The 13998-nt window shown below is 46.8% G+C and overlaps 1 protein-coding gene across 4 annotated transcripts in view; it reads left to right on the top strand.

Annotated features, from left to right (window-relative positions):
• The window catches only part of FGF1 (fibroblast growth factor 1), a 99674-nt gene that overhangs the window by 79402 nt on the left and 6274 nt on the right, over positions 1-13998 (top strand). For all 4 annotated transcript variants that reach the window (XM_072146115.1, XM_072146111.1, XM_072146114.1 and 1 more), the window contains exons 2-3: positions 3219-3424; positions 12342-12445. In XM_072146115.1, coding sequence (XP_072002216.1) covers positions 3256-3424; positions 12342-12445 — 273 coding nt within the window. In that variant the 5' untranslated portion in view covers positions 3219-3255. The remainder of the gene's footprint in view (positions 1-3218; positions 3425-12341; positions 12446-13998) is intronic.

Raw genomic sequence — 13998 nt, 5'->3', positions numbered from 1 at the left:
ATTAGACAACTCCAATTTGGACGATACGATAACAGAGATACCAAATTTATATAGGTTTACAGTTTCTGTAAACATAATGTAAACATAACCATTGACATTGAGGCACATTTACTAAAACAGAGCAGACTGCACTATGAGCTGTTTTCCTGTGTAGTGTGCCAGATTCAGGATTTGTTGTACCCATTCTTTATTAATCAGGCCCCTCCTGCACTGCCCCGACAGGGAGCACCAACTTGGGGCATGCAACACACTTCTGTCGGACTCTGCATGATAAATGTGGCGCACGCTCTGACTGTGCACCAGAATGCCCATTTCAGTGCAGAAATTTGTGTAGCAGTTTGCATGCAAAATAATGTGCAGAAAACTGGCACAAGGACTTTAGTAAATGTGCCCCATTGGGGGTCATTTACTAAGGGCCCGATTCACGTTTTCCCGACGTGTTACCCGAATATTTCCGATTTGCCCCGATTGTACCTTAATTGCCCCGGGATTTTGGCGCACGCGATCGTATTGTGGCGCATCGGTGCTGGCATGCACGCGACGGAAATCGGGGGGCGTGGCCGAACGAAAACCCGACGTATTTGGAAAAACCGCCGCATTTAAAAACCGAAAATGTGTCGCTTGGGAAGCGCTTACCTTCACCTGGTCCGGCTCGGTGTAGTCCGGCTCGGTGTATTCCGGCGCGTTCAGATGATTTTCAGCGCAGCAGCGCCACCTGGTGGACGGCGGAGGAACTACCTTCATAAATCCCGTCCAGACTCAAATCCTGTTCAGAGAACTCGCTGCTGGATCGCGAATGGGCCGGGTAAGTAAATCTGCCCCATTGTGTTTACATAGCATTTTGTAAACACAAATCTTAACAGAAATGTAATAAGGCAAATCTCCACTGTTTTACTCAATGTAAACGGCACATGTGGATTTACAGTATTGGAGGGTGGGGGGCGCTTTAGAAAACCAGTCAGTATCCGGTGTGAGCATCATTTCCCTCTTGCAGTGCAACACATCTCCTTTGCATAGAGCTGATCAATGTGCCAGGCACCATTGAATGTGAACATTCACTCACTGAAGTCAGTTCTGGTGATGAATTCCAGTAAGATTACGGACTACGTGCATGCAGATGAGCTTCACTTTAGAAGATTTCCTATAGTTTGTGTGGAAATAATTTGATTATGCAAACAGATCATTGCAGTAGATGTCTGGGTAGCTGGTCTCAGATGATCTTAGAGATGAACATGTTGGATATAGAGATTTTGGGCTGATGTGGTTACATGTGAAACCAGTTGGTTGTAGTACCAAAGTCTCTAGAACACCTTTGGAGAAGACTTATGGTAGCAAAATGAACATTGAATTGGTAGTCGGCATGCATATTGCAGCATTGTGCTGTGTGATAAAACTCATGCTGTCTAATCAGCATCTTTATATGCCACACCGGTGAGGTGGATGAATTATTTCAAAAAAGGAGAAGTACTTACTAACACAGATTTAGACAAATTTGTAAACAATATTTGAGAGAAAATATTTGTGTGCATAGAAAAGAAAAGTTTTAAATCTTTGAGTTCAGCTTATGGAAAGCAAAAAACGAGGGTTGCAATGATATTTTTGTTGTATTAGTGGTGTATGTTGGGGTAAAAGTAGGGAAATTTATTGCTCAGAATACTTGCCATGCTGATTTCTATAATCTTGTTTCCATTGGTCTGATGTCTGCCATCATTCTATTTAATTAATTCTATAATTAGTTAAATTTTGACAAGTACACAGCACCAATTAATAGTCTGTGTAACCGTGAATTCCTTTTTAAGTTTGCTTCCTATGGTTCATATTCAGCTCTTCAAAAAAGCTGACTAGATTTTCTTTTTTTAAACTGTGACTACTGAAAATCCCATCTACTTAGCCCTAGATAAGATTTGATAGGAACACCTTGCAATGTACACACAGATAAGGCTCTGTGTAAATCTGTCCTGTAACCTTTTGGTTGCTGAGGGTGGGAACACTACTAATTAGATTTTATTAAAGTGAATGTTCAGTTACTCCCTGCCCAACCTGGCTTCATTGCTAGGTTTGTCCATATTTCCATATTGAGAGACATCTGTCAATCAAACATAAAATAGGTGTCTATAGTACAGGTATTTTGGAGTTAAATTTGTGGCATTTGTGGCATTGGTCACAGCCTTCCCGAGTAATGTAATGCCCATCAGCCTCCCCGGGTAGTGTAATGCCCCACAGTCTCACCCAGTAATGAAATGCTCTATGCAGCCTCCCCCAGTAAAATGCCCCATGCATCCTCCCCCAGTGAAATGGCCCATGTCGCCTCCCCCAGTAAAGAAACTCTTCACGCACCCCCCATTCCTTCACTTCTTTACAGAGCTGGCAGAGACACATCGATGTGCTATGCACGCCGGAGCAGACTATGACGTCAGCAGCGGCAACACCACTGCTTCATAGTGTGTACTGGAGCAAAGAGCGCATAGATTCATCCTGCCCGCTATGTTGCGAGTGAAGAGGAGAAGGATGTGGAGCCGCAGGGAACATCTGGGAGCATGTGAGAAGGGAGAAAGTGAGTATGTGCAACATCCCCCATGGGGCCTAGCCTTTTCTTGTGGCCTGGAGGCGGCCGGGGCCCAGTATGCCAGAGTGGCTGGATAGTGCTGCCTTGGGCACGCTATGGTCACATGCTTGGTATGGGGACCAGAGGGCTGACATAAAGCCTGGCAGGTCTCCAGCAGGTGGTGTGTGCAAGAAATATGGAGGGAGAGGCTGAAGCAATGGTTTCTCCCTGGGGCAACCCCTCAAGTGTATGTAGGATGAATCCCTGGATAATGGATGGGGAAGCTCGTGATGGTAAGCAGCCTTATCCAGGGATCAGAAGGAGGCAACATTATGCAAATCAACTTACAGTTCTTTATTCAACTTTCAACAGCAGGCAATGGCCAAATGGTAGCAGCATATTCAGCAAGCTGGAAAGGTGATGGAGGTAGCTGGTCCACAGGAACGTTACTCTCAGCTTCAGGTTAGGCTGCTAGAAATGGAGTCCAGATGGTGGATTTCGGCTCTGGGGTTTCAGTCTCCGGACTTGCCCTAATGTGTCAGACACTAAAAACAGTCTTGCACGTAGATATCTATGGTAATTGCTGTAAAATTTAGTGATTTCATAATGCATTTGTTTTTGTGTCAATATTTCTCAGATTTTTAGTAATTCTAGTAATTTTCCAATTTTGCAGTCTTAAACGCAGAAAAGGGCCAGAAAAAATCTAAATCATGGCAGAGGGAGATATCACAACTTTTAACCTGATCACTGAGAAGTTTGATCTTCCAATGGGAAACTACAAGAAACCTAAGCTTCTTTACTGCAGTAATGGAGGATACTTTTTGCGCATACTCCCAGAAGGCGTGGTAGATGGAACAAGAGACAGGGATGACCTCAACAGTAAGTGACAATGGCTAAAACTACTTTAATATTATACTTAAAGAAAATCAACCATTTGATTTCATGCATTATGAATAGAGATGAGCGAGCACTAAAATGCTCGGGTACTCGTTATTCGAGACGAACTTTTCCCGATGCTCGAGTGCTCGTTTCGAGTAACGAGCCCCATTGAAGTCAATGGGAGACTCGAGCATTTTTCAAGGGGACCAAGGCTCTGCACAGGGAAGCTTGGCCAAACACCTGGGAACCTCAGAAAAGGATGGAAACACCACGGAAATGGACAGGAAACAGCAGGGGCAGCATGCATGGATGCCTCTGAGGCTGCTTAATCGCACCATTATGCCAAAATTATGGGCAACAGCATGGCCATGACAGAGTGACAGAATGAAGCTAGATAGCATCTAAAACATCCAATAATTGACCCTGACACTATAGGGGACGGCATGCAGAGGCAGCGGCAGCAGCGGAAGGCTAGAGAGTGGCATGGCGACATACCCTAAATGGACTCAGGCTTCAAACCAATGGGTAGCAGAGAGGAACCAAAGAAGGTGAGCAAGAAGCGCTCAAATAATATTGGTACATGATAAAAGTTTGCCAGTATATTTTGTGGATTACACAGCAGGGTGGCGACAAAGTTAACATGGAAGCCATGAAAACAATCCAAAATTCTGCCTGACACAGCTCGTTTGATAAGGGGACGATGTATGGAGGCAGTGAACTAGTAGTAGATTAAAGGTACTGCAGTTAAAACTATGTTAGTTGGTTCTTGGCATGGAGCTGGCGCTCCGCTGCCAGGCGAGCTTTCGCCAATCCAAGCCCCTGTCTCTAGGCTACTCCCCAAACAGCACTTCTAAGAACCTTTCGGATAAGATCAAGTGTAGTAGCGTTCTTATAAGTTTGGGATATGGCGGGTGAGGGGAATGTAAACATCTGCGCAAGAAGCGCTGAAATAATATCCGTAAATGAAAAAAGTTTTCCAGTATATTTTGTGGCTTACACAGCAGGGTGGCGACAAAGTTAACAAGTTTGATGTGGAATGCCCTGCAATAGCTCTTGGGCGGTGTGCCTTTTATCACCTAGGCTCAGCAGTTTGAGCACCGCCTGCTGTCGCTTAGCAACGGCACTGCTGCTGTGCCTAGAGCTACCGACTGATGGCGCCATGCCCACGGATGGTAATTCGGAGGAGGAGGAGGTGGAGGAGGGGTGGGAGGATTTGGAGGTATAGTAGGCCTTTGAGACCTGGACCGAGGTAGGCCCCGCAATCCTCTGCGTCGGCAGTATATGACCAGCCCCAGGGTCAGACTCGGTCCCAGCCTGCACCAAGTTAAGTGTAGTAGCGTTCTTATAAGTTTGGGATATGGCGGGTGAGGGGAATGTAAACAGATGCGCAAGAAGCGCATGATGCGCATGGAGCTGGCGCTCCGCTGCTAGGCGAGCTTTCGCCAATCCAAGCCCCTGTCTCTAGGCTACTCCCCAAACAGCACTTCTAAGAACCTTTTGTATAAGATCAAGTGTAGTAGCGTTCTTATAAGTTTAGGATATGGCGGGTGAGGGGAATGTAAACAGATGCGCAAGAAGCGCATGATGCGCATGGAGCTGGCGCTCCGCTGCTAGGCGAGCTTTCGCCAATCCGAGCCCCTGTCTCTAGGCTACTCCCCAAACAGCACTTCTAAGAACCTTTTGTATAAGATCAAGTGTAGTAGCGTTCTTATAAGTTTAGGATATGGCGGGTGAGGGGAATGTAAACAGATGCGCAAGAAGCGCTGAAATAATATCCGTAAATGGTAAAAGTTTGCCAGTGTATTTTGTGGATAACACAGCAGGGTGGCGACAAAGTTAACAACTTTGATGTGGAATCCATGAAAACAACCCAAATTTCGGCCTGACAAACCTCGTTTGATAAAGGGACGATGTATGGAGGCAGCTATATGGACGACTTTTGGAGGTAGCAATGGAGACAACGTGTGGAGGCTGCTATGGAGACAATTCAATTTGGATAGTGCCTGTATGTGGCAGTCCAAAAAATTTTTCAAACCAGAGGAGCAGGTAGGTGGCCCTCCAGAAAAATGGAATAGATTGAGTGCCTGTATGTGGCAGTCCAAAAAATTTTTCAAACCAGAGGAGCAGGTAGGTGGCCCTCCAGAAAAATGGAATAGATTGAGTGCCTGTATGTGGCAGTCCAAAAAAGTTTTTAAACCAGAGGAGCAGGTAGGTGGCCCTCCAGAAAAATGGAATAGATTGAGTGCCTGTATGTGGCAGTCCAAAAAATTTTTCAAACCAGAGGAGCAGGTAGGTGGCCCTCCAGAAAAATGGAATAGATTGAGTGCCTGTATGTGGCAGTCCCAAAAAATTGTTTAAAACAGAGGACCGGAAAGGTGGCCCTCCAGAAAAATTGAATAGATTGAGTGCCTGTATGTGGCACTCCCAAAAATTGTTTAAAACAGAGGACCGTGTCGGTGGCCCTCCAGAAAAATTAAATGCATAAAGTACTATACCTAGAGCCAGTGGGCCCTGTCAAAAAACAGCCAGTTTCCTCTGCTTTACTGTAGAAAGAGGAGGAGAAGGAGGAAAATGAGGAGGAGGAGGAGTGGATAAATTATTCAGGTTGAGCTTCCTTCACCTGCTGGAGATTTGAAATTAGGAGAAATCCATGCTTTATTCATCTTGATAAGCGTCAGCCTGTCAGCGCTGTCAGTCGACAGGCGTGTACGCTTATCGGTGATGATGCCACCAGCTGCACTGAAAACCCGCTCTGACAAGACGCTAGCGGCAGGGCAGGCAAGAACCTCCAAGGCGTAGAGCGCCAGTTCGTGCCACATGTCCAGCTTTGAAACCCAGTAGTTGTAGGGAGCTGTGTGATCATTTAGGACGATGGTATGGTCAGCTACGTACTCCCTCACCATCTTTCTGTAAAGATCAGCCCTACTCTGCCGAGACTGGGGACAGGTGACAGTGTCTTGCTGGGGTGACATAAAGCTGGCAAAAGCCTTGTAAAGCGTACCCTTGCCAGTGCTGGACAAGCTGCCTGCTCGCCTACTCTCCCTCGCTACTTGTCCCGCAGAACTACGCACTCTGCCGCTAGCGCTGTCAGAAGGGAAATACTGTTTCAGCTTGTGCACCAGGGCCTGCTGGTATTCATGCATTCTCACACTCCTTTCCTCTCCAGGGATGAGAGTGGAAAGATTTTGCTTGTACCGTGGGTCCAGGAGAGTGAACACCCAGTAATCGGTGCTGGAATAAATTCTTTGAACGCGAGGGTCACGGGATAGGCAGCCTAGCATGAAATCTGCCATATGCGCCAGAGTACCAACGCGTAAGAATTCACTCCCCTCACTGGCCTGACTGTCCATTTCCTCCTCCTCCAACTCCTCCAACTCCTCTTCTTCTGCCCATACACGCTCAACAGTGTAGGACTCAACAATGGTCCCCTCTTGTGTCTCGCCAACATTCTCCTCCTCTTCCTCCTCATCCTCCTCCACCTCCTCCGATATGCGCTGAGAAACAGACCTAAGGGTGCTTTGGCTATCAACAAGGGAATCTTCTTCCCCTGTCTCTTGTGAGGAGCGCAAAGCTTCCGACTTCATGCTGACCAGAGAGTTTTTCAACAGGCCAAGCAGCGGGATGGTGAGGCTGATGATGGCGGCATCGCCACTGACCATCTGTGTTGACTCCTCAAAGTTACTCAGCACCTGACAGATATCAGATATCCACGTCCACTCCTCATTGTAGACTTGAGGAAGCTGACTGACCTGACTACCAGTTCTGGTGGAAGTTGACATCTGGCAGTCTACAATCGCTCGGCGCTGCTGGTAAACTCTGGATAACATGGTCAGTGTTGAATTCCACCTCGTGGGCACGTCGCACAACAGTCGGTGAGCGGGCAGTTGGAGGCGGCGCTGCGCTGCCCTGAGAGTGGCAGCATCTGTGCTGGACTTCCTGAAATGCGCACAGATGCGGCGCACCTTCGTGAGCAAATCAGACAGATTGGGGTATGTCTTGAGGAAACGCTGAACTATCAGATTTAACACATGGGCCAGGCATGGCACATGTGTCAGTCTGCCGAGTTGCAGAGCCGCCACCAGGTTACGGCCGTTGTCACACACAACCATGCCTGGCTTCAGGTTCAGCGGTGCCAGCCACAGATCAGTCTGCGCCGTGATGCCCTGTAATAGTTCTTGGGCGGTGTGCCTTTTATCGCCTAGGCTCAGCAGTTTGAGCACCGCCTGCTGTCGCTTAGCGACGGCACTGCTGCTGTGCCTAGAGCTACCGACTGATGGCGCCATGCCCACGGATGGTCGTTCGGAGGAGGAGGTGGAGGAGGGGTGGGAGGAGGAGGAGGCATAGTAGGCCTCAAACACCTGGACCGAGGTAGGCCCCGCAATCCTCGGCGTCGGCAGTATATGACCAGCCGCAGGGTCACACTCGGTCCCAGCCTCCACCAAGTTAACCCAATGTGCCGTCAGAGATATATAGTGGCCCTGCCCGGCAGCACTCGTCCACGTGTCCGTGGTCAGGTGGACCTTGTCAGAAACGGCGTTGGTCAGGGCACGGATTATGTTGTCTGACACGTGCTGGTGCAGGGCTGGGACGGCACATCGGGAAAAGTAGTGGCGGCTGGGGACCGAATACCGAGGGGCGGCCGCCGCCATGAGGCTGCGAAAGGCCTCGGTCTCTACTAGCCTATAGGGCAGCATCTCCAGGCTTAGCAATCTGGAGATGTGCACATTAAGGGCTTGGGCGTGCGGGTGGGTTGCACTATATTTGCGTTTCCGCTCCAGCGTCTGGGGTATGGAGAGCTGAACGCTGGTGGATGCTGTGGAGGATCGTGGAGGTGACGATGGGGTTTTTGTGGCAGGGTCCTGGGCAGGGGGCTGACTATCAGCTGACACAGGGGAAGAAGCAGTGGTGTGCACGGCCGGAGGTGAACGCGCTTGTTGCCACTGAGTGGGGTGTTTAGCATTCATATGCCTGCGCATACTGGTGGTAGTTAAGCTAGTAGTGGTGGAACCCCTGCTGATCCTGGTTTGGCAAATGTGGCACACCACAGTCCGTCGGTCATCCGGTGCTTCCTTAAAGAACCTCCAGACTTCTGAAAATCTAGCCCTCGCCGCAGGAGCCCTCGCCACGGGAGCTTCACTAGTTGACACATTTGGCGCTGATGCACCAGCTCTGGCCCTGCCTCTCCGTCTGGCCCCACCACTGCCTCTTCCAACCTGTTCTGGTCGAGGACTCTCCTCCGTCTCAGAAGCACTGTGTTCACCCGGCCTCTCAACCCAGCTTGGGTCTGTCACCTCATCATCCTCCGATCCCTCAGTCTGCTCCCCCCTCGGACTTCCTGCCCTGACAACAACTTCCCCACTGTCTGACAACCGTGTCTCCTCATCGTCGGACACCTCTTTACACACTTCTTCCACTAGGTCAACAAGGTCATCATCACCCACAGACTGCGACTGGTGGAAAACCTGGGCATCGGAAAATTGCTCATCAGCAACCGGACAAGTGGTTTGTGACTGTGGGAAGGGTCCAGAAAACAGTTCCTCAGAGTATGCCGGTTCAAATGGCAAATTTTGCTGGGAGGGGGCAGACTGGGGGGGAGGAGGCTGAGGTGCAGGAGCTGGAGGAGTGCCGATTTCGGTGACATGGGTGGACTGCGTGGAAGACTGACTGGTGGACAAATTGCTCGAAGCATTGTCGGCAATCCACGACATCACCTGTTCGCACTGTTCTGGCCTCAACAGTGCTCTACCACGATTCCCAGTAACTTCAGACATGAACCTAGGGAGTGTAGCTCTGCGGCGTTCCCCTGCTCCCTCATAAGCAGGTGGTGTCTCACCCCGCCCAGGACCACGGCCTCTGACCCCTGCAGTAGTTGGACGCCCACGTCCCCGCCCTCGTCCTCTACCCCTAGCCCTCGGGTTAATCATTTTGAAAATGAGAGTTATAACTTGTATTTTTTTTTTAACTTTTTTTTTTTTTTTTGTTTTTTTTTTGTGTTTTTTAGTTTTTAAAACCAAACGATGCTATCCTATTGCTATGGCTATTTTCTAGCCAAGTATTACAGCACACTACTATGCCAGATGAGATGACGCTGAGTTATGAAAAAAATAAACGTAAAATAAAAAAGGAAATGGCAGACTGTGCCTAATTGAAATACAACCCCGGGCCCTAATAAATTTTCCCACTTCGGTCTTTGCGATGGATATGTGCGTCACTAAAACACAGTGGTCGCAAGTCTGACTCCAAATTGCTCCCAATTTGATAGTAGATGCACTGCAGCAAGTACAGCCACCAGCAAATCAACCAGAAATCAAATATATATAACGCTACTGTAGGCGTAAGTAAGCCGTTTGTATTCTCCTATGGCTATTTTCTAGCCAAGTATTACAGCACACTACTATGCCAGATGAGATGACGCTGAGTTATGAAAAAAATAAACGTAAAATAAAAAAGGAAATGGCAGACTGTGCCTAATTGAAATACAACCCCGGGCCCTAATAAATTTTCCCACTTCGGTCTTTGCGATGGATATGTGCGTCACTAAAACACAGTGGTCGCAAGTCTGACTCCAAATTGCTCCCAATTTGATAGTAGATGCACTGCAGCAAGTACAGCCACCAGCAGATCAACCAGAAATCAAATATATATAACGCTACTGTAGGCGTAAGTAAGCCGTTTGTATTCTCCTATGGCTATTTTCTAGCCAAGTATTACAGCACACTACTATGCCAGATGAGATGACGCTGAGTTATGAAAAAAATAAACGTAAAATAAAAAGAAACTGGCAGACTGTGCCTAATTGAAATACAACCCCGGGCCCTAATAAATTTTCCCACTTCGGTCTTTGCGATGGATATGTGCGTCACTAAAACACAGTGGTCGCAAGTCTGACTCCAAATTGCTCCCAATTTGATAGTAGATGCACTGCAGCAAGTACAGCCACCAGCAGATCAACCAGAAATCAAATATATATAACGCTACTGTAGGCGTAATTAAGACGTTTGTATTCTCCTATGGCTATTTTCTAGCCAAGTATTACAGCACACTACTATGCCAGATGAGATGACGCTGAGTTATGAAAAAAATAAACGTAAAATAAAAAGAAACTGGCAGACTGTGCCTAATTGAAATACAACCCCGGGCCCTAATAAATTTTCCCACTTCGGTCTTTGCGATGGATATGTGCGTCACTAAAACACAGTGGTCGCAAGTCTGACTCCAAATTGCTCCCAATTTGATAGTAGATGCACTGCAGCAAGTACAGCCACCAGCAGATCAACCAGAAATCAAAAATATATAACGCTACTGTAGGCGTAATTAAGACGTTTGTATTCTCCTATGGCTATTTTCTAGCCAAGTATTACAGCACACTACTATGCCAGATGAGATGACGCTGAGTTATGAAAAAAATAAACGTAAAATAAAAAGAAACTGGCAGACTGTGCCTAATTGAAATACAACCCCGGGCCCTAATAAATTTTCCCACTTCGGTCTTTGCGATGGATATGTGCGTCACTAAAACACAGTGGTCGCAAGTCTGACTCCAAATTGCTCCCAATTTGATAGTAGATGCACTGCAGCAAGTACAGCCACCAGCAGATCAACCAGAAATCAAATATATATAACGCTACTGTAGGCGTAATTAAGACGTTTGTATTCTCCTATGGCTATTTTCTAGCCAAGTATTACAGCACACTACTATGCCAGATGAGATGACGCTGAGTAATGAAAAAAATAAACGTAAAATAAAAAGAAACTGGCAGACTGTGCCTAATTCTACTCAAACCCCTAATAAATTTTCCCACTTTGGTGTTTGAGGTGGATATGTGTGTCACTAAGAGCTAAACACAACGGTAGCAAGTCCCCCTGCTAATTCCTCACAATATGGTACTAGCTGCAAATAAAAAAAAAAAATATATATAACGTTATTGTAGCCCTAAGAAGGGCTGTTGGGTTCTTTTAGAATCACTCCTGCCTAACAGTAAGCTAATAGAACACCCTAACGCTTTCCCTGAGCAGCAGCAGCTCTCTCCCTAGCGGCATCCAGACAGAGAATGATCCGAGCAGCGCGGGCAGCGGCTAGTCTATCCCAGGGTCACCTGATCTGGCCAGCCAACCACTGCTATCTACGTGTAAGGGTACCACGTCATGCTGGGTGGAGTGCAGAGTCTCCTGGCTTGTGATTGGCTCTGTTTCTGGCCGCCAAAAAGCAAAACGGCGGGAGCTGCCATTTTCTCGAGCGGGCGAAATACTCGTCCGAGCAACGAGCAGTTACGAGTACGCTAATGCTCGATCGAGCATCAAGCTCGGACGAGTATGTTCGCTCATCTCTAATTATGAACCAAACATACCCTGAGACTGCTGTAGCTACACTGATGCAGAATCATACCTTGTATAATCCCTTAGTTAAGTGGTTTTGATGAAAAAAATATTATAAAATTCAAGACCTTAGGAAAGCTGGATCCACATTACACACGGAGCTTTCTGAACAGCCAAGAAATGAATAATGAACCTGAGCTGGATCACTCATACACAGCAGCTGGGGGATGGTGCAGAAATTGATTATTCTGCCTGGCAGGGACAATACAGTAATTACAACATCCTCTAGTACAGTGCATAACTAATGTGAAAGGAAAAGCGTGGAACCTAGACACAGAAACGACAGAGCTTCATTATCATAATTTTAGTTTTTTCAGCAAAACCACTCAGCTCAACACAACCAAGATATGATTCTGCATCAGTGTAGCTACAGCATTCTCAAGGTATGTTTGCTTTATAGTGCATCAAATCAAATGGTAGGTTTTATTAAAAGAGATTCAGTTAGTTTTGTGAAACCCTTGCGCAGGGTCTTTCTATGATGTTATTTATGCTCTTGTATACATTATGCACAGCCAAAATTGCTCTCTCTTCTTATTTTTAGTTAGATTACAACTTAGTTCAGAAAGTATTGGTGTGGTGTGTATCAAGGACACTGGCAATGAGAACTACTTGGCTATGGACTCTACAGGCCTTTTGTATGGATCAGTGAGTATGATAACTATACAATGATTGCACCATTTGCTTGGTAGACCTGGGTGAAGTTCAATCAGGTTTATAGGTTAAGGCCGTTTCAAACATATTCTTTATATTAGAATTTCATGTAAGGTCATCTTTTGACATGTCATAAAGACATTAAACATTTTTTAGCTAGGGATCTGGGAGATTAGTCCCAGGGTTATACGCTGAGGGGGTGCAGAGGGTGCACACTCACCTGGGCCTTGGAACCTGGAGGGGCGGGGGTATAGGGTGCTTCTTTCTCATACAAAGACATTATAGTTTTGGCATTTCTCAGACCCCAACAATTTACTACAAAGGGGTTTTGTTCAGAGGTGTAACAACAAACTATAAAGCCTCATAGCAAAACTTAAAATGGTGCCCAACTTCAACTGCAGGATGAGTATAAGATTGATATGATGCACAGAGTTTGGTTCCTGGCTGTGAGGTCAGTTCATGATACGGCACTCTTTAGGTTGAGTCATGGCCTGATCACAGCTACTGTGTGGCAACCATTAGTATAAAACCATAATAGGGTCATCCATTACTTACCCTATTAAAGTCTGCCAAGAGCTGTAGTTCACTTGACCCCCACGCAGCAGGACTCAGGACTTCCTTTGACCTCCTATGGATGGAGGGGTCTTCATGCACCCTCCATTATACCCAGTCCCATATCAGTGGTTGGAGAGGCGATCCAAAGACATTTGCTTGCTCTGCCAACCAGTGATAATGTAGTGGCTACAGTGTAGGGATATGAAGACCATCTGGATTTGCCAGATGCCAGCAGGACACAAGAAAGGAAGTCCAGGGGTTCTATGACACGTGGGCTCCCTATAAACTTTAAAAAGGGTAAATATAACATGGCTGACGCTATGGGGCTCATTTACTAAGGGTCCGCCAACACACATTTTCGTCGGGTTTCCTGACGATTTCCGTTTTGTGCCGAATTGCCCCGGGATTTTCGCGCACGCGATCGGATTTTGAAGCATCGGTGCCGGCTTGCACGCGACAGAAATTGGGGGGCGGGCCTTTGGACAACCCGACGGATTTGAACAACGCACAGGATTCAACATTTAGAATTGTGTGGCAAGACAAGCACTTACAAGCACCGGGAAGAAGCAGAGGAACTTCGGCGGACCTCGGCGCAGAAGCGATGGATGGAGGAACTTGGGAGCACGAGCTTAGTGAATCGTGGCAGACCCGAATCCTCGTCAAACAACGTACCGCGGGATCGCTACAGGACCAGGTAAGTAAATCTGCCCCTATTAGCGTCTTATACTTAGTATAGTACAAGGGACCAACACCTTTAAGTTATTATATGTAAATGTGTAGAGACAGAGCCCGAGATATTTTGTTTTGGGGAATATTATCTCATACCTCTATATAAAAAACATAGCCAGAATAATGTTTAATTCTAAAACGCTCCTTTTCAAGTTGTTTTTATTTTTGCAGAAATCCCCCTATTAAGTATTTCTCTTCCTCCCTCAGAGCATGTAAATATAAGAGTGAAAGGAACATAAGTTCTGTCAGAAGTGGTTCTATTA

This window comes from Engystomops pustulosus, chromosome 4 (genome assembly GCF_040894005.1).
Source record: "Engystomops pustulosus chromosome 4, aEngPut4.maternal, whole genome shotgun sequence".
Classification (NCBI taxonomy): Eukaryota; Metazoa; Chordata; class Amphibia; order Anura; family Leptodactylidae; genus Engystomops; species Engystomops pustulosus.
Note: the sequence above shows the minus strand (reverse complement) of the source record. Positions and strands in the feature narration are given on the sequence as shown.